Source organism: Sus scrofa, chromosome 1, assembly GCF_000003025.6.
Source record: "Sus scrofa isolate TJ Tabasco breed Duroc chromosome 1, Sscrofa11.1, whole genome shotgun sequence".
Classification (NCBI taxonomy): Eukaryota; Metazoa; Chordata; class Mammalia; order Artiodactyla; family Suidae; genus Sus; species Sus scrofa.
In genome coordinates this window covers 107,915,966-107,936,861 of record NC_010443.5, presented here as the reverse complement: position 1 = coordinate 107,936,861, position 20,896 = coordinate 107,915,966, and the positions used below count along the sequence as shown (strand labels likewise).

The 20,896-nt window shown below is 41.6% G+C and overlaps 1 protein-coding gene across 1 annotated transcript in view; it reads left to right on the top strand.

Moving 5' to 3' along the window:
- The window catches only part of SNX1 (sorting nexin 1), a 45,967-nt gene that overhangs the window by 13,059 nt on the left and 12,012 nt on the right, over window positions 1-20,896 (top strand). The window contains exons 2-9 of the mRNA XM_021093910.1: window positions 5,729-5,840; window positions 9,882-10,009; window positions 11,055-11,121; window positions 15,363-15,406; window positions 17,314-17,455; window positions 18,092-18,170; window positions 18,588-18,663; window positions 20,722-20,835. Coding sequence (XP_020949569.1) covers window positions 5,729-5,840; window positions 9,882-10,009; window positions 11,055-11,121; window positions 15,363-15,406; window positions 17,314-17,455; window positions 18,092-18,170; window positions 18,588-18,663; window positions 20,722-20,835 — 762 coding nt within the window. The remainder of the gene's footprint in view (window positions 1-5,728; window positions 5,841-9,881; window positions 10,010-11,054; window positions 11,122-15,362; window positions 15,407-17,313; window positions 17,456-18,091; window positions 18,171-18,587; window positions 18,664-20,721; window positions 20,836-20,896) is intronic.

Here is a 20,896-nt window from a genome sequence, read left to right as displayed (position 1 = left end):
CGAGTCCTCATGGATGCTAGGCGGATTCATTAGCTTTGAGCCACAACAGGTACTCTCACACCAAAGAATTCTTGGTTCAGTTTTTTATATATATTCTTTTTCATATTCTTTTCCGTTATGGTTTATCATAAGATTTTGGCTATAGTTTCCTGTGCTATGTAAGTAGGACTTGGTTATTTATCCATTTATATATAGTAGTTTGTATCTGCTAATACCAAACTCCTAACTTATCCCCACCCCTACCCCCTTTCTCCCTTTGTAACCATAAGATTGTTTTCTATGTCTTTGAGTCTGTTTGTTTTGTGAATAAGTTCATTTGTATTTAGATTCCACGTAGGAGTTCCCCTTGTGGTGCAGCAGAAACGAATCCGACTAGGAACCATGAGGTTGCAGGTTTGATCCCTGGCCTTGCTCAGTGGGTTAAGGATCCAGCATTGCTGTGAGCAGTGACGTAGGTCGCAGACACGGCTTGGATCTGACATTGTTGTGGCTGTGGTGTAGGCCGGCAGCTGTAGCTCCAATTAGACCCCTAGCCTGGGAACCTTCATATGCCATGGTGCAGCCCTAAAAAGACAGAAAGACAACAACAACAACAACAAAAAATAGATTCCACATATAAGTGATATCATATGGTGTTTGTTTTCATCTGACTGACCTCATCTAGTTATAATCTCTTAAGTCCTTCCATTATGGCTGAGTAATATTCCATTGTGTGTGTGTGTGTATGCATGCCACCTCTTCTTTATTCATCTATTGATGGACATTTAGGTTGCTTCTATGTCTTGGCTATTGTAAATAGTGCTGCTATATAAACTTTGGAGTATAGGTATCTTTTCAAATTAAGATTTTCTCTGGATATATGCCCAGGAGTAGGATTGCTGGATCATATGGCAACTTTCTTTTTAGTTTTTTCCGTACTTTTTTCCATAGTGGCTATACCAAACTTATATTCCCACCAACAATGTTAGAGGGTTCCCTTTTCTCCACACCCTCTCCAGCTTTTGCTATTTGTAGAGTTTTTAATGACAGCCATTTGGAGTGGTACAAGGTGGTACTTCCTTATGGTTTTGATTTGCATTTTCCTAATAATTAGCAATATAGAGCATCTTTTCATTGGCCATCTGTATGTCTTCTTTGAAGAAATATCTCTTTAGGGCTTCTGCCCATTTTTTGATTTAGTTGTTTATTTTTTTTGTTATTAAGTTGTATGAGTTGTCTGTTTTGGAAATTAAGCTCTTGTTGGTTGCATCATTTGCAAATATTTTCTCCCAGACAGATTGCTATTCTAGCACTGCTCCAGAAAATATTCTTTTTTTTTTTTTTTTGGTCTTTTGTCTTTTCAGGGCCTCACCCGTGGCTTATGGAGGTTCCCAGGCTAGGGATCGAATTGGAGCTGTAGCTGCTGGGCTACACCACACCCACAGCAACACGGGATCCAAGCCATGTCTGCAACCTACACCACAGCTCATGGCAATGCCAGATCCTTAACCCACTGGGCAAGGCCAGGGATCAAACCCACATCTTCATGAATACTAGTTGGGTTCATTAATCACTGAGCCACAACGGGAACCCTCAGAAAATATTCTTAATCTTTAAACTTCCAAGGTTAGATGATAAATCAGAAATGGAAAGCTGGGAGTTCCTGGTGGCCTAGTGATTCAGGATTCAATATTGTCACTGTGGTGGCATAGGTTCAATCCCTGGTCTGGGAACTGCCCTGGCAGGGCAGAAAAAGGAAAGAAATGTAAAGCTCACTTTATTCATCTCCATATCACAAGAATGGATTCTTCTAGATTTAAAAATGGCTAAATTCTAACCTGTGCCTTTCCTTTCCTATTGCTTAAGTCTCCCTGATGAGCTAGCTACTCTTAAACTACGTCTATAGGGAGTTCCCATCATGGCTCAGCAGTTAGTGAACCCAACTAGCATCCATGAGGACGAGGGTTCAATTCCTGGCCCTGCTCAGTGGGTTAAGAATCTGGCGTTGCTGTGAGCTGTGGTTTAGGTCACAGACACAGCTCAGATCCTGCGTTGCTGTGCCTCTTGGCGTAGGCCGGCGCCTACAGCTCCTGTTTGACCCCTAGCCTGAGAACCTCCATATGACACAAGTGTGGCCCTCAAAAGACAAAAGGCAAAAAAGAAAGAAAAAAAAATTACATTTATGTTCATATATTCTTTTTTTTTCTTTGCTTTTTTTTGGGGGGGCCACACCCACAGCATATGAAAGTTCCCACACGGGGTCAAATCAGAACTACAGCTGCTGGCCTACACCACAACCACAGCAACACAGGATCCGATCTGTACCATAGTTCATAGCGAGGCCAGGGATCAAATCGGCATCCTCATGGATACTATGGATACCTCATGGATTCTGCCTCGCCACAACAGGAACTCCTATACCTATGTATTCTTTTTATTTTTTATCTCTGTGTTTTTTTGGGTTTTTTTGTCTTTTTAGCGCCTTACCCACGGCACATGGAGGTTCCCAGGCTAGGGATCGAATCGGAGCTGTAGCCGCCAGCCTATGCCTAGACCACAACACCAGATCTGAGCCAAGTCTGCAAACTATACCACAGCTCAAGGCAACCCCGAATCCTTAACCTACTGAGCGAGGCCAGGGATCAAGTTTGCAACCTTATGGTTTCTTTTTTTTTTTTGCTATTTCTTGGGCCGCTCCCGCGGCATATGGAGGTTCCCAGGCTAGGGGTCGAATCGGAGCTGTAGTCTCCGGCCTACGCCAGAGCCACAGCAACGCGGGATCCGAGCCACATCTGCGACCTACACCACAGCTCACGGCAACACCGGATCGTTAACCCACTGAGCAAGCGCAGGGACCGAACCCGCAACGTCATGGTTCCTAGTCGGATTCGTTAACCACTGCGCCACGACGGGAACTCCCCCTTATGGTTTCTAATTGGATTTGTGTCCACTGCGCCACAATGGGAACTCCATTAATTTTATTACATTTATAGTTGTACAACGTTATATGGCATTTCCATCCCCAAATTCCCCCAGCCCATCCCCCTATCTCCTTTGGAAACCATAAGTTTTTCAAAGTCTATGAGTCAGTATCTGTTCTGCAAAGAAGTTCATTGTATTCCTTTCTTAGATTCCACATATATCATAGTATATGATGTTGGTGTCTCACTGTCTGACTAACTTCACTTAGCATAATTTCTGGGTCCATCCATGTTGCTGCAAATGCCATTATTTCTTTCCTTTTTATGGCTGAGTAGTATTCCACTGTGTATGTGTACCACATCTTCTTTATCCACTCCTCTGTTGGTGGACATTTAGGTTGCTTCCATGTCTTGGCTCTTGTATCTAGTGCTGCAATGAACGTTGGAGTACACGTATCTTTTTGAATCTTGGTTTTCTCTGGATAGATGTCCAGGAGTGGGATTGCTAGATCCACTGGATCAAATATACATATATTCTTAATGTATCTTGAGTTTTAATTTCTCCTAGATCTCCATCTAGAGGCAGCTGTTTTCAGTGGGAACTGAATTAAGAGAAATCAGGCTTTTTAATGAGATTCCCTATACAAGAGCATGTATGGGAATGAAGTGTATATGTAGAAAAGTGATTGGCAATTTAAGAGGCAGAACGGAGGTGTGGGTTTTGGTTTTGCCCTATTGTTGTCTGTGTCTCAGAGGTGATTTTTTGTTTGTTTTTTGTTTTTGTTTTTGCTTTTTAGGGTGCACTGGAGGCACATGAAAATTCCCAGGCTAGGGGTCGAATCAGAGCTACAGCTGCCAGCCTACACCACAGCCACAGCAACTCCAGATCCAGACTGCATCTGCTCATAGCAATGCTGGATCCTTAACCCACTGAGTGAGGCCAGGGATTGAAACCCACATCGTGATGGATCCTAGTCAGGTTCATTGACCCCTGAGCCATGACGGGAACTCCCTCTTTTTTTTTTTTTTTTTTTTTTTATGTTTTAAGATTTTTGGAATCAACTAGAAGACTGTCTCTGACAGAACTGGTAATATTTAGGACTTCCTGTCATGTTTCAGCAGGTAACGAATCTGACTAGCATCCATGAGGATGCAGGTTTGATCCCTGGCCTTGCTTAGTGCGTTAAGGATCCGGTGTTGCTGCGAGCTGTGGTGTAGGTCGCAGACATGGCTCAGATCCTGCATTGCTGTGGCTGTGGCATAGGCCAGCAGGTACAGCTCTGCTTAGACCCTCCATATGCCACGGGTGCGGCCCTTAAAAAAAAAAAAAAGAAAGAAAGAAAGAATTGGTAATATTTAAGCATATACATCTATAAGCTTATTAAATTTTATTTAGCATGAAAATTAAATTAGAAATATTGTTTGCTAGTATATATCTACATATTGGTATCAGTTTCTTTTTCTGAGGGTGGCACCAGTACCCGGATGAAGCTATTTGCATGGCAAATCTGGAGTGCCCAATAGATGTCATTTATTTCTCTTTGTTGTGTTGGGTCAGAAAAGGCCTGTTTCCAAGGAACAATATCCTTCAGATTTGTTAAGGAAATGCTGCATAAAAGTCACATCTTTTAACTGATTTGGCCTTGGGGTCTGACTTCAAAACCCTTTAGTGAGACACCATGGCTTTTGAAGCCAGATTCCCAGCTTTCTGTTCATTTACTACACAATCCAGCTTTGTTCACTCTGGTACCGGTCTGGGGCCTCACCCCACCCTTGTTTGTGACTGATCACTGGGCTTTTGATAAAGACCATGGACTGACTGTATTTTCACCATGTGCCCATTAGCTAAGCATGACTGATTTTTCTTTTGCTAGCCTGACTTGAGTCTCATTAAAAATTGTGTCTCAGAGTTCCCACCATGGTGCAGTGGGCTTAAAAATCTGACTGCAGCAGCTTGGGTTGCTACAGGGGTACAGGTTGGATCCCCAGCCTAGTACAGTGGGTTAAAGGATCCAGTATTGCCACAGCTGCAGTGTAGGTTGCAGCTGTAGCTCAGATTCAGTCCCTGGCCCAGGAACTTCCATATGCCACCAGTGCAGCCATAAAATTTGAAAAAAGAATTGTGTGTATGTGTGTGTAGTGTTTGTAGGAGATCCCTTGTGGTGCATCAGGTTAAAGATTCAGTGTTGTCGCTGCAGCACTTGGTTCAGTCCCTGGCCTAGAAACTTCCACATGCCAAGGCCACCGCCAAAAAGAAAAAGAAAATTGTGTCTAAGCTAAGGATGAAGAGATAAGTTATATTTACAAACAGCATTAGATGTAAAGTGTTATACCTTCCTTTGCCTGTCAGGAGAGTCAGTAATATCCACACAATTGGGCTTCAGTGAGTGATTTGGCCAAGGCCACAAAGAGCTTGATCAGAGCTTGAATTCTGGACTCTAGTGTGGTATCCTGTTCACTAGAATGTGCTGTGTCAACATTTGAAATAATAAAGGTCATCAGCTGAGGAGAAATGCATTTGGACAGATTCTTTTGAGAATTATCTGTGTCTACACGTACCCACATTGGCTTCATGTGCTTTGGGGTAGGGCATTTAAGCAGAGTTACGGTTGTTAGAAATGAACTCTAAAATGTATGAGTATTTTACCTCTGTGATCATTTGGGCAGCACTTAACATCGCTAATAATGATTTGCTGCTTACTGAAGTGGCTATGATCACTGTCTTCTGCAAAACACTTGGGGGAACAACTAAAGGATGTATTGGAGGTCACTTTCTAGGTTTGTTTTTAACAGCACTGTTTTATTCAGAATTATCTCTTTGTTTTCAGAGTAAGCCCCAGTCTCCAAAGAGAATTGCTTCCCTTCTTCCCATCAACAATGGCTCCAAAGAAAACGGTATCCATGAGGAACAAGACCAAGAGCCACAGGATCTCTTTGCAGGCAAGTATGGACTCAGAACTTAAGCTACGAATCTTTTAAGCAGCTGAGTTAAAGTAGAAAAGCAACAAAGTGTGTGTGTGTATGAGAGAGAGAGAGAAACATCTCGGTAAGATACTATTGTGGAGAATTCCAAAACATGTAAAAGGCAGTCCCAACCATCAAATTCTTACAAGTTTAGGGGGTAAGACATAAATATACAGTTATTTAAGAGTGCAAGCTAAACAAATTGTTAAACAGTCATACAAATGTGACCAAAAGACTGACCTGAAGTCATGGGAGCTCAGAGGGGCCTGTGGTGAGACTAAAGCAGTGGCTTTAGATTTTTATGACCAAGATTCATAATAAGAAATACATTTTGTGTCATAATCCAAAATATATATGCATTTCTATATAAAACTAAAAATAAAAATTTTATTAAGTGATTTGCCCTTACTACTTTCTGAAATTTTCTGTTGTTTCTCTTTTTTGAAATATCATCTACAACCGGAGTTCCTTTCGTGGCACAGTGGTTAACGAATCCGACTAGGAACCATGAGGTTACGGGTTCAATCCTCGCCCTCCCTTGCTCAGTGGGTTAACGATCCTGCGTTGCCGTGAGCTGTGGTGTAGTTTGCAGATGCGGCTCAGACCCCGCGTTGCTGTGGCTCTGGCATAGGCTGGCATCTGCAGCTTCGATTAGACCCCTAGCCTGGGAACCTCCATATGCCGTGGGAGCGGCCCAAGAAATGGCAAAAAAAGACAAAATAAATAAATAAATAAATATCATCTACAACCAGTTGAATCACTGTCACAATTTCCCAGTGAATGAAAACCTGAAGTTTAAAAAACACTACTATAGACAGGGTTTCTTAGTCTTGACACTATTAGCATTTTGGGCTCAGTAAATTTTTTTTTTTTTTTCCCTTTACTATATCTGTGGCATGTGGAAATTCCTGAGCCAGGAATCACACCCTCATTGCAGCTGCAGCAACACCAGATCCTTAACTCATGGCACCACAGAGCAACTTCCATGGGCTCAATACATTTTTTGTTGAGAGAGATTGCCCAGTTCTTAACTGGGGATGATTTGCACTCCACCCCGCAGGATTTTGGCAGTGGTTGGAGACATTTGGGGTTGTCATACCTGACTGCTGGTATCTACTAGGTAAAGGCTATGGATGCTGGTAAACACCTTACAGTTCACAGAACAGCCCCTCCCCAAAAGAATTATCCAGGAGTTCCCTGGTGGCCTAGCAGTTGAAGATTTGGTGTTGTCTCTGATATGACCTGGGACATTGCTATGATGTGGGTTCAGTCCCTGGCCTAAGAACTTCTGCAGGCCATAGTATGGCCAAAAGAGAGAATTTTCCAGCCCAAAATGTTGGTAGAACCCTCATTGATAAACTCTGGTCTGATAAACTCTGGTCTGATTTTGTGAGACTTTTTGGAGGAAGCAGGATTTATGTAGAAAAAAGGAAAAAGAATGAAAATGATTGAGCAAGAAGTACAAAGTGCATTTGAGGGAGTCAATAAACTTGGTGAGCCAAAGCAAGGGCTTCTCAAAGACACCATGGAAGATAAAGCTGGAAATGTTTAGGAGGATTTTAGACATCAATAATAATTAGAATTTGGAGTTCCCATCGTGGCTTAGCAGTTAACAAACCCAACTAGCATCCATGAGGACGTGGGTTCAATCCCTGGCCTCGTTCAGTGGCTTAAGGATCCTGCCTTGCCATGAGCTGTGTTGTAGGTTGCAGATGCGGCTCAGATCCTGCGTGGCTGTGGCGTAGGCCAGTGGCTACAGCTCCCATTAAACCCCTAGCCTGGGAACCTCCATATGCTGCGGGAGCGGCTCAAGAAAAGGCAAAAAAGATCCAAAAAAAAGAAAGAAAGAAAATAGTACCATTTTGAGAACTACATTCTACAGAAGAGTCTAGCTTTGAAATGGAGGGGTTGGGGATGAGGTAATGAGTTTGGGTTTTAGATATTTTAACAAAGGGAAGTGCCCTGAAGATATTTTAAACTATTGTACTTTACGAGGAGAAAGGGGAAAGAGCTGGAGAGAGGGGGAATCACCTTCCTCCAGGTGGTCATTGAAACTGCCATGTGAATGAGACCCTCAAAGGCGAGAATAATAAGGAAAGAGGGCGATGAGAGGGCAGAGGGTAAGGCCTTTGAGCTCTGGTTGGAAAATTAGAAGACATGAAAGGGAAGAGGTTAAAAGAAAGAAATAAAAATTTCCAAGATCTTCCCGTTCCTTTACTCTCTGAAATGTAAATGCCCACTATTCATCTTGATGATGCTTATATTTTAGATAAAGTTTCTGGAGAAGAAATGCAAATATTGAAGAATCTAGTTATATGACAGATTGAAAAGAAGGTTTTTCTGCCTCCAGGAGTTTAACATTTATGTGATCTGCCCTTTAAGAAGACCTGAAATCTTAGTGGGACTGAGTTACCTCCATGGTTAGGTTTTATGTACATGAACATGTAGAAGATCTTTATCAGGAACATATTTATTACTAATGAGAACTCTGATTTACTTCATTCCCCGACTGTTTTCATAAACAGATGATACCTGCCTCACTACCAGGGAAGGAACATAAGATATCTATAGAAAGGAGTGCCTACAGTGAGGTATTTAGAAGTAGTTTCTCAGGTGTTTTAGATATTGACTGTGAAAATTTAAATATTCTGGTATTTCCTACATGATTAGTTTTGTGATAATCGGAATCTCTGTGATGGAGTCCAACGGCTTTTCCATTACTCTTATCAAGGGTACAGAGGAAAAAAATCACTTTTGATGTAAGTTTTGGCATTTGACTTTCTATAAAAAACACACTGCTTTTCAAATAGCTTTTAGTAGCACTCTCATAAGCCAGAGGTTGTAAATGTTTAAGTTCCTGTTTCATTTTCAGTCACTTTTATTGGATTGGATAATTTAATTATTTATGAGGGCCTACATGATGTGAATGTCTTGAACATACTTTAGTTGGTTGCTTGCTTCAAAGAATCCTACCACCCTAACATGTTCATTATGCATACATTTTGTGTGATTTGTACTCCTACAGTAGGGTCAGATTATATGACAACTTCTCTTTTCCTAATAAGGAAAAGAGTCCTGATGGGATTCCAACAGCCTTGTTTATAGGCATGGTTCACTTTAAATGATTATAACATTGATCTAGGACTTGATTATGCCTTATAGACCCCTCTCTCTGATTTCATTTTAGCTCCAAATGAAAGTCTAGAAAAGAGGAGTTCCTGTCATGGTGCAGCAGAAACGAATCCCACTAGGAACCATGAGGTTGTGGGTTTGATCCCTGGCCTTGCTCAGTGGGTCAAGGATCCGGCGTTATTGTGGCTGTGCTTTAGGCAGGCAGCTACAGCTCCGATTAGACCCTAGCCTGGGAGCCTCCATATGCTGAGGGTGTGGCCATAAAGAGACAAAAAAAAAAAAAGTCTAGAAAAGAGAAAAAAACTAACAAAAAAACAGCTTTCTTTACATTCCATTAGGTTAAAACTGAATACCAAGTTTGGCCAAGTCAAAATAGATATTTAGGTTTTTTCCCTATTAAAAAGAAAAAAATCTGAGCTGTTTTGGTTTTGAACTTATAGCTCCATTGCTGCAAGCTGAAAGCGCATCCTATTATTTGCCCAAGAAATATTAATGCCTAAAAATGGTACATAATGCTCTTTTAAAAGTCCCCTCTCTGGAACACTTAGGGAATGAGTTGTTCTATTCAACTGAGATTTTTCCCAGATAGACAAAGGCAACACTTAAGCACATTTTTTAAAAACTATTTTGATTAGAAGACTTTTCAGATACTACACATGTCTTTTTATCCCCGTTGGACAGCATATATTAAACATAACTTAATCTTTGCCAGATGATCTAAAGCTAGAATTGTGAACAATTCTTAAACTGTCATAAAGCAACAGTGTCATCCTCAGATGTGGCAAACAATGCCTTTCCCCAAGTGTTACTATGTTGATCTATTAGGTCCATTTTTTTCTAGTTTTTATGACTCTTCCTTCATTATAAAATATCAACTATTTTTAGATGCCACAGTGGAGCTATCCTTGGACAGCACACAAAATAATCAGAAGAAGCTGCCAGCCAAAACGCTCATTTCTCTTCCTCCACAGGAAGCCACAAATTCTTCTAAGCTCCAGCCAAGCTATGAGGAGGTGAGAATGTGTGCCATTGGTCTTCTTTTGGATGTTTAGGGCTGTGCCACCAGTCTGAAGTTCAGTTGAGTTTGAACCTTGAGATAATATTTATGACTCTTGAAGAAGACCTTTATGCTTAATGGAGAGCCAGAATCCAATAGATACTTTTTCCTGGGGAGAGTATCTATTACCAGGAGGATAGCACAGAGGCTTTCAATGGCCAGTAATATTTAGTGTCTGAATCTCCCATATTCAAGAGTAATAGCCATGGAGTTCCTGTCATGGTGCAGCAGAAACGAATCCAACTAGGAACCGTAAGGTAGCAGGTTCAATCCCTGGCCTTGCTCAGCGGGTTAAGAATCTGGTGTTGCTGTGAGCTGTGGTGTAGGCCAGTAGCTGAAGCTCCAATTAGACCCCTAGCCTGGGAACTTCCATATGCTGTGGGTTCGACCTTAAAAAGCAAAAAAAAAGAATATAGTCACTCTCTTCTCCTTCCCTCCTAGCCTAAGGCAAATCTTTCCAAACCTAGTAATTAGTCATTATGATTAAAGTAAGGTTTTAAGAGAATAGATGTAACAAAGACCTTTGAGCAGATACCAATTTAAAATTGTGGAAGTTACCTCATTGGGATCATTAGTAATAGACAAACACTGATGTGTAAAAGGATATATCTTAGTTCCCGTCGTGGCGCAGTGGTTAACGAATCCGGCTAGGAACCATGAGGTTGCGGGTTCGGTCCCTGCCCTTGCTCAGTGGGTTAACGATCCGGCGTTGCCGTGAGCTGTGGTGTAGATTGCAGACGCAGCTCGGATCCAGCGTTGCTGTGGCTCTGGCGTAGGCTGGTGGCTACAGCTCCGATTCGATCCCTCGCCTGGGAACCTCCATATGCCGCGGGAGGGGCCCAAAGAAATAGCAAAACGACAAAAAAAATAAATAAATAAAAAATAAAAAAATAAAAGGATATATCTTGATGATAGTATATTGTTACAATGGTAATAACAAGAGTAAAACTAATAGCCTTTTTGGCGGTGTTAACTCTCATGATTTGTCTTCTCTTTAAAAGCTAGAGGAAGAAGAACAGGAAGACCAGTTTGATTTGACAGTCGGCATAACTGATCCTGAGAAAATAGGTGAGTGTACCTGGGACTCCTCGTGATGTTAGGATGTGGCTGTGGAAGACATGCTTAGCTCGTCTCTAAATGGTTACCTCCAGAGCTGAACCTAGCTAGCGTGAAGTACTTCATTATTAGCTTTCCTGTGAAACTATGCCCCCTGCTAGTCTTCCAAGGCCAGAAACAGCAGTTACTAGTGCTTCTTTAGGCTTTCTTGGCTTTAGGAAGAAAAATTAGAAAATCAAGTAGGAGGAGAATCCCTTTTTATTTTCCTTAATTTTTTTTGACCACTCCCATAGGATGCAAAAGTTCCCAGGCCAGGGATCAAATCCACGCCACAGTAGTGACAGTGCCAAATCCTTAACCCACTAGGCCACCGGGGAACTCCTTTAAAAACTCAAACATTGCCTTCTCCCACAGAGTTGTTGAAACCATTTTACTCCCTAAAAACAATGTTCTAAAATTTGGCATGCTGGCTTTATTTTTCCCTCAAGAAATTTGTACTTCTTGTATATAATTTATCATGTATCCTTAATAGTCTTAATAAAATGGATAAGTCTGCATCTCTCTTTCATAGGTAAAGATTAAAGGACCCAAGCTGAATTTTAATCATGTTGAAATTAGATTTTCAAAAAGCACAGTACTTAACTTTGGCCGGAATGTGGATTTTCAGGACAGCCTTCCTTGTCCCAAGCTTGTGGAGACCTTTAAGAGAGCAGAGAGCAACAGGCCTGGACTTTGCATGTTCCAGATTTAGTCCCTGGCAGAAGAGGCTGCACGGAGCTTTTTCCTCCTGTTAAATAGGGGCGATGTTTATATGATTAAGAGGAAAAGTGTGATTTCCAATTCCATCTGTTGTGAAATAGGAACAAGTTTTAGAAAATCTAATGAGACTGTATGCCAAAATGGTTTGCTATTAAACTGTGGAGTTTTACCTTTCCTAGGATGTTTATGAACATCTTATACAATTCGCTTATCCAACCAGTGATAGAGGAAATTGAGAACCAATAAATGAAATGTAGCTCTCCTGACAAGTCAGAACACATGGTCCGTGGTAGAGCTTGGACCAGAACTTTGGATTACATGTTTAGGGGTCTCTCTTGCCTGTCTAATATTTATGAATATTCTACAAGCACATTGATTTTAGGCTACTTATTAGCTGCCTTAAATCTTGGGTAGACTAAAATAAATTATAAGTAAATAGTACTAATTGTTTTAACATTTAAAAATCCTGATGTTTGTACCAGGAGAGGAAGGAACTGTGTTAGTTTCCTAGGACTTCTGTGACAAAGTACCATAAATGGAGCAGCTTAAAACAGCAGAAGTTTATTCTCTCCTGGAGGCTGAAAGTCTGAAATCACGGTATTGGCGAGGCCATGCTCCCTCAAAAGGCACCAGCAAAGGACTGTTCCCTGCCTCTCTTGTAGCTCAGGCATTCCTTGGCTCACAGATGCATCACTCTGATCTCTGCCTTCATTGGCACATCATTTTCCCTTTATGTGTGTCTGTCTCTGTCCAAATTTCTCTTCTTTATATGAACATCAGTCATCCTGAATTATGGCCCACCCTACTGACCTCATTTTCTCTTGATTACTTCTGTAGAGACCCCATTTTCAAATAACATCACATTCTAAAGTTAGGACTTTCAGCATATCTTTTTTAAGGAGACATAATTTGACCCGTAACAGTAATTTAAACATCCGTGGATCAGATTTATTTAAACACAAATCACTTTGGGGCTTAAGCCTTTGTCCCCTTGTGCCATGGCTATACTGTGAGTCATGTTGATGCCAAGAAACCAGCTACTTAAAGCATTTTCATATTCAAGGCCTGATCCTTATAACAGCACCTTCTGTTTGTGTAGACTGTTTATTCAACATGCGCTTCTCATTCCCACACATATCTAAATAAATTAGAATCTCACTTCTACCAGGATATTGCTTTTGAGAGCCTTGGTAATTGGCATAGGTCATTTCCTGCTTTCTGAAATTATTAAGGAAATTAACATAAATTTAAAACTACTGCATTTCTAGAACATTTTCCGTAATTTATAAGCTCTGGACATGCAAGTATGTCCCTTTTCTCACACATTGCCTCAGTAAAAGCAGTGGTAAGCAAGGAAAATGTCCGAAGATCCTACATCACTACTGTGTTTTATGTATGTTTGCACTTAAGTCATCCCTTGAGGCACTAAATTATGGGATTGACCTTCTAGACATTTGACCATGACTGTCCACCTGTGAATGAAATTTTAAATACTTTTTCTATAAAGTAAATGCAGATTTTTTTTTCTTTTACCAATGGTAAGATCCTTAGTAGTAGTAGGCAATGTAGTATAAGTGGTTTAAAAGAGAACTAATGGTAGTTATCAATATAAAGTAATTTCTAAAGCTTAGCTTGTGATTTCTGTTTTATATATTGCTTTTCTGGTAGGGCTTGGAGAGCTAGAGAAAGCAAGCCCTCTCCCTGTACGCTCTCCAGCTTCCCTGTGTACTTTATAAAAGCAGTTATTCTTGGAGTTCCTCCTGTGGCACAGTGGGATCAGTGGCATTTCTGCAGCCTTGGGATGCAGGTTCTATCCCTGGCCCGGCACAGTGGGTTAGGGGTCTGGTGTTGCCACAGCTGTGGGCGTAGGTCATGACTGCGGTTCAGATCTGATCCCTGGCCCAGGAACTTCCATGTGTCGCAGGGTGCCCCCCCCCCAAAAAAAATGCAGTTATTCTCAGCTGTCTCGGTGAAACCAGGTTCTAATATATGACCTTGCAGATCTAGAACTGCACCTTCCCCTGAGCCCTCACCCCAGGACCAGTTGAGAGGCTTACACAGCTAGTTAATTGTTGACCTAGGTTTTTCTGATTGCTGTGGGGAAGAATCAAGGCATGGGAAGGAAGGGGACAAAAGCAACCCAAAGCACCAGAACCCAGCACTGGAGCTGTGTCTGTCCTGAGTCCAATGTGTGTCTTTTCACTGCTCAGTGAGTCAATAGTGCCTTTATGTCCCTAAGTGGTCAAGGTCAGGACACTACCAAAGAGAAAAACAATTTCTTGAATCCCAAATTATTTCAGTCAAAGGCTTTTTCAGGAAAATAATTCCTTCAGGAAAGAGAGATTTGTGTGACATCAGGCAGCTTAAGTGTCTTCTTGCCAGGCCCTTTGCTCTGCCTGAACATGCTAGATGAGAGGGGTCAGTGTCCCCCCAGCACCAATGGAGGGGCAGGGACAGTATTTCTAAAAGAGCAAACCAAGCCCAGAGCTAGCTTAGGGTAGAACTACTTGTTTCCTTTTACATCATTTGCTTCCTTCTCCTCCTCCTGCTGTATACAGGAAGAGAATTGTTTGGATTTAGACAGATGTGTATAACCAGCCCAAATATTGGCACTTGAACAACCAATGGATTGTCACTATCCAGTGCTGCTTTGTGGAGGGTATAAATGGAGCCTAGCTTTGGAACACAGGGGACTGACTCTCTTGTCTAACTCAAATTGGGGCCCAGCCAGCATCCATGGGGGCATGAAATGTGCCACAGAAGCCCTGAGGCACAGTAGGAACTGGATTATAGGATCGTGTACATGGCTTGGAGATGAAACAAGTATCCCTTCTTATACATGGCTCCTGTGGCTGGCTTATGATTCCTGGTTAAACGTTAGCAAGATTAGGAGTTCCCGTTGTGGCACAGCGGAAACAAATCCAACTAGGAATTATGAGGTTGAGGGTTCAATCCCTGACTTTGCTCAGTGGGTTAAGGATCCGGTGTTGCCGTGGGCTGTGGTATGGGTCATAGACGTGGCTCAGGTCTGGCGTTGCTATGGCTATAGCTGGCAGCTGTGCCTCTAATTGGACCCCTAGCCTGGGAAACTCCTTATGCTGTGGGTGCAGCCCTAAAAAAAAAAGGAGTTCCCGTCGTGGCGCAGTGGTTAACGAATCCGACTAGGAACCATGAGGTTGCAGGTTCGGTCCCTGCCCTTGCTCAGTGGGTTAACGATCCGGTGTTGCCGTGAGCTGTGGTGTAGGTTGCAGACGCGGCGGCTCGGATCCCGTGTTGCTGTGGCTCTGGCGTAGGCTGGTGGCTGTAGCTCCGATTCGACCCCTAGCCTGGGAACCTCCATATGCCTCGGGAGTGGCCCAAGAAATAGCAACAACAACAACAACAACAAAAAAGACAAAAAAAAAAAAAAAAAAAGCAAAAAAAAAAAAGGTTAGCAAGATTAGCCCTGCTTTGATTGTAGAATAATCCTTTCCTGCTTTCTTGTTCTCTCATAGGGGATGGTATGAATGCCTATGTGGCCTACAAAGTTACAACACAGGTGAGTCCAGGTGACCCTGCTGATGGCCACCTTAATAGACTTGGGTGCTTATACCAAGAAGATCATCACTCAGATTATTTCTGGGTATTTCTTTAGTTTCTTTGCCAACATCTTCCTTCAAGTTTACTCAAGATGGAACACGTCTGCATTCCCTTGGTAATTTCATCTGAGCCTTTCCACTTTCCTCCCAGAGAGCTAACACTTCAGTGTGAAACTTTGTAAGTTTTATTAAGATATGTGGTGTATCTGATATAGTCCCATCCCTCTTAGGAGCTATGTGGCTTAGAGCTAGTTTGGCGGATCTCCCCAAACTATATCACCTGTTTAAAAAACATCATTTCTTCTCCAATTTCCTGTGTGGAGCTTCTTTTAATGCTTTCCCTACCCTTTTGCCCCTCGGGTCTGGTCTTCCTTTTTTATATATTAATGCATACAAAACTTAGGTAATGTTGTATGCAGGTTATGAAGCATAAAAAAATGAAGCCCCAAACCTATCACCAGTCTTAAGACGAGTACCATAGAATCCACCTACATGTTTCTCCATGTTCTAAACCCTGCCTCACACCTTAGAGGTGAATACGCTCCTGAGATGTCTCTCATTTCCCTTATAAAAAGTCCTCACATAAGTATCTCTAAACAGTATGCTGTTTTGCTTTTTTTTTTTTTTTTTGAGTTTCATAAAAATGGTATCATGCTAAAAATAGTGCTTTCTGTACTAGCGTTGTTCCTCAGAACCATCCATGTTTGTGTGTAGCTGTGGTTAGCCCAGTATGTGATTACAGCGTATTATCTATCTACCTTCCTGTTGTGAATATTTGGCATGTTTCCAGCTTTTGTAATTAAGAGCTATGAACATTCTTGGACACATCTCCTGATGGGCACGTAGAAGAGTTTTCTTTAGTGTATATAACCAAGAGTAGTTCCCCTGGGTCACAGGTGGTGCAAATATTGAAGAAAAGGAATTACAAACTATTTTGTAAAGTCTTTGTACTTTTTGTAAAAGTTCCCATTGACACACTTCTTTGCTAACAATTGGCAAGGCTAACAATTTTGCCTCTCTGGTGAGTAAATGATCTCTCAATATGATGTAGGCCTAGTCTTTTTTACTAGAAGTTTCCTTTATATTATCTACTTGTTGGCCTGCCTCCTGTGTGCTGGATCTTATGATACTGCACAGGTTAAAGCGTCTACAGTGTAGACATTTCATCTGATCCTCCCCCTTAGGAGTGCTGTATAGTCTTTTCTTTAGTTTGGTTACTTTAATTCCAGCACCTATAATAAGTCACTGCACAATGGATGGGTTATAGATGGCCATAGATTTCCAGCTTTAAACTAGATGGCAACATCTCTTTCCTTAGAGCAAGGGCTCTTAACTGTGCATGAAACTGAATTTTATGCATTTAAAATCATTATTCCAAGAAGGGCTTCTTAGACTCCCAGACAGTTAGAGGGGATTATAGCTGAAAAAAAAAATTTTTTTTTAAATCTCAGCCTTGGGGTTCCTGTCGTGGCTCAGTGGTTAACAAATCCGACCAGGAACCATGAGGTTGCAGGTTTGATCCCTGGCCTTGCTCAGTGGGTGAAGGCTCTGGCATTGCCTTGAGCTATGGTGTAAATCGCAGACACAGCTCAGATCCTTCATTGCTGTGGCTCTGGCGCAGGCTGGTGGCTACAGCTCCGATTAGACTCCTAGCCTGGGAGCCTCCATACGTTGCGGGTGCAGCACTAGAAAAGACAAAAAAAAAAAAAAAAAAAAAAGGAATCTCAGCCTTGGAGAAAGTTATTTACCAAGTGGCTAAAGGACAGGGAATTGGGAAAAGATTCCCTCAATGTCAGCCATGACTTTCAAGATACTCATTCACCCCCTATTTGAAATGAAAGTGCCTTCTGTTTTTTCTTTCCCCAAGACGAGCTTACCAATGTTCAGAAGTAAACAGTTTTCAGTGAAAAGAAGATTTAGTGACTTTCTGGGTCTTTACGAGAAGCTTTCAGAGAAACACTCCCAGAATGGCTTTATTGTCCCTCCTCCACCAGAGAAAAGCCTAATAGGTAAGTCTGTGGTCTTTAATTGGGCCTGGATTTTTTCCCTTTCCTTCTTTCTACAATATACTTTTTATTTAGTATATGAGACTACTTCTAATAACAGTGTACAATCCTGCAATTAGAAAAGAAGTATTTCCATCATTTTCCTATAAATCACGTATGGGCTAGAGAAATGGCATGTTTTGACATGGTCCCTTTCCTTGGGTGCAGTGGGAGATTCTGGTTTTAGCTTCCACAGGGGTGTGTGTGTATTTATGTTGGTATCCAGGAGTCTTAAATGATTGCTGTTCCCTCCAGATTGAAATGTACTAATTGGATGGGGAGAAGTGATGGGGGTGAAGAACCCCCGCCATTCCCATTAGTTGATGTCTACTAATCTATATTCAGTCCTGTGGCCCTCTTTTAGAAAACATATGCTCTGCAAGTCCCAGAGTTTAGAACTTTCAACACTTTGTGACTCATTTGAAAATATGATTGTCATGTAAAGAACCTTTTGTTCATGCCTGCTCATGACATAGGAGGGGCCTTTGGTTGCATTTTATAGTGCTGTCCTCATTGCCTTTCCTCCTATGGACTTTTTTATAATTTATCCTTTTCATGATGATTTATGGGGGGTTTTTTGCTTTTTAAATTCCATTCCAGGAATGACGAAAGTAAAAGTTGGGAAGGAAGATTCTTCTTCTGCAGAGTTTCTTGAAAAACGGAGGGCTGCCCTAGAAAGGTAAGTACTATACAGGTATTTTCTAGAATGCCTTGAAGACAAGTGAGAAGCTAAAACTGAGTCTTCTTTGTAAGACCTTTGCTGGAGTTAGTAGTGTTGACACTTGAGTGAGTAAAGAGTCCCAGCTCCTGACCTTTCCTAAGTTTCTTTTCTTTCCCTGTCCTGAGTGAACAGAAATCACATTCTCCTTCTTCACCAGTCGAATACAAATGGTCTCTTCCTGAGCCGTTATTTTTCTTCCCTTTTTGGAAATGTGAAGGGCATGAACTTGTATGTTCTTACAAACAGAGTCATACTTAAGTGCCTTATCTGTGGACTTTTTAAAGTAATGAAAGACATTATACCCCTGCCAGCACTGTATGACTCCCAAACCTTGTGAGTCCAGGTCGACTAACCAGATAATTACTTCCCCTGTAGGTACCTTCAGAGGATTGTGAATCATCCTACCATGGTACAGGACCCTGATGTCAGGGAGTTCTTGGAAAAAGAGGAGGTTAGTATTGTACAAACTGAAATTCATAATTCACATTTGCCCCTGTGAATTGAAACTAGTTCATTCAACAAATAGCTGAGCACACACGTGTAGCCTCGGCCTGGACTAAACCCTAGTTTGGAAGCCCCCAAAACATGGCAGATATCTCTCAGCCTTTGAAATAAAAGAAGCTCTGCTTGCAGTCAAAAGTAACTGGTTGTGGAAGTCACACTACAACCTAGTTTGTTTTACTGCATCAGCAGTGATCTGTTTGAAAAGTCCTTGGTATGTCTTTCATAGGTTACTACTTGGCTCAGTTTGTATGCTTATTTTGTGCCAGGAGCTGAGGGGTGTTGGTTCAAAACCAGTTACCACAGACCACAGAAATGCCATGTAGCAGAAGCATTGATTCAAGCAGAAGATGTTTTCAACAAGCTAAGCATAGGCTATTCATGATTGTTAAAAAACTAGAGACAGCTCATTTGCTAAGAAGAATTAAGAAAAATATATCAATACAACAAATTCTTAATTTTCATCATAAACAGAAAGTATACAGAAATTCATTGGAAGCAGGTATTAAACGAATTACAAAAAGTAAAACATGAAATAGCATAGAAATACAGCTGTAGAAATACCTTAATCATTAAGGATCAAGAGAAATGCTGGAATAAAAAATGTATCTCATAGGAAAGAAAACTAGAAGGAAATAAGTGATAGGGTAGGACTGTCATTTGGTATTTATTTATTTATTTTTATTTATTTATCTTTTTTAGGGCCACACCTGAAGCATATGGAGATTTCCAGGCTAGGGGTCGAATTGGAGCTACAGCTGCCGGCCTAGGCTACAGCCACAGCAACGCCAGATCTGAGCCGCGTCTTTAACTTAAACCACAGCTCACGGCAACGCCAGATCTTTAACCCACTGAGCAAGGCCAGGGGTCGAACCCACAACCGCGAGGTTCCTAGTCGTATTTGTTTCTGCTGTGCCACACAGGAACTTCTCATTTTGTTTTTATTTTTAACTTTGTTTTCAATTTACGTATCGTGTTACACTAATGAAGAAAATATGTGGGTTCCTCTCCCCCCAACCTCCTCCATGAACTTTTTTAATTAAAAATTCCCTGTTTAATGCTTCAAATCTTTTCATTTCTCCTCTGGGATTTCTAAATCCATTCTTCCCTTTCATGCCCTCATCCTCACTTGGTACCCCTAGAACAGGGTTTGTCTATAGTGGCACTGTTGACACTCTGTTGGGGGGCTGTCCTGTGCATTGTAGGCTTAACAGCATCCCTGGCCTCTACCCCCTAGATGCCAATAGACATCTGCCCCACCCCCACCACTACCCCTAATTTAAGAACCAAAATTTATCTGCAGGCATGGCCAAATGTTCCCTAGAGGGCAAATGGCCCTCAGTTGAGAACCACTGTCCCAAGAGTTCTGGGTACTAAAATCTAATTGTTCCGCATGGTCTACTATATATGCTATGGAGTCTTCAGCACCCCTTTTATGCCTTAGGAAAGAAGTGGGAAGACTAAACCAGTCAAATCGTTCCTGAATATTTGGCGTGCTCGACTTAACTAGATTGTCCCTAAAAGTAGCTTCAGTCTGAATAAATTATGCTCCTGTCCGTGGACCTTTGTTCACTGAGGAAAATCTGAATAGAATTTCAAACACTTCAAAGTGTCTCATGATGTTAAGGCCAGCTGTGTGCAGTGTATGCTAATCCAAAAGAACTTTTTCCTTTTAACAAAGCATGTTTGATATTTAAGCAGTTCATGCCTGGATGGGCACACAATCTCAATGAGGTCACCTGGACACATAATACACTCTGCTTTCTTTCCACACACAATATCAAAAGCTGAAAATGTTGCTGATTCTATTTAACCTTGTCCTTTGATTTTTTTTTTTTCCCCTCTGTACATGCTAGTTATAGTTTTGTCTGCCTTTGAAAATAAAAAACTACAGTTCAAATAATTTGTTTGGCAAGTTTTGGGCATGCCATCTGATGGATACTAATTCTTCTGAACCTAAAATAGGGGCAGCAGATAACTTGCCACCCCCGCCTTCTTGGTCTTGTAGCTGCCACGCGCCGTGGGTACCCAGACGTTGAGTGGCGCTGGTCTCCTCAAGATGTTCAACAAAGCCACAGATGCGGTCAGCAAAATGACCATCAAGATGAATGAATCAGACATTGTGAGTAGCCCTGTGCCTCTCAGCTTCCCCTACCTCCTCAGGCTAATGGGTCAGAAGCTTT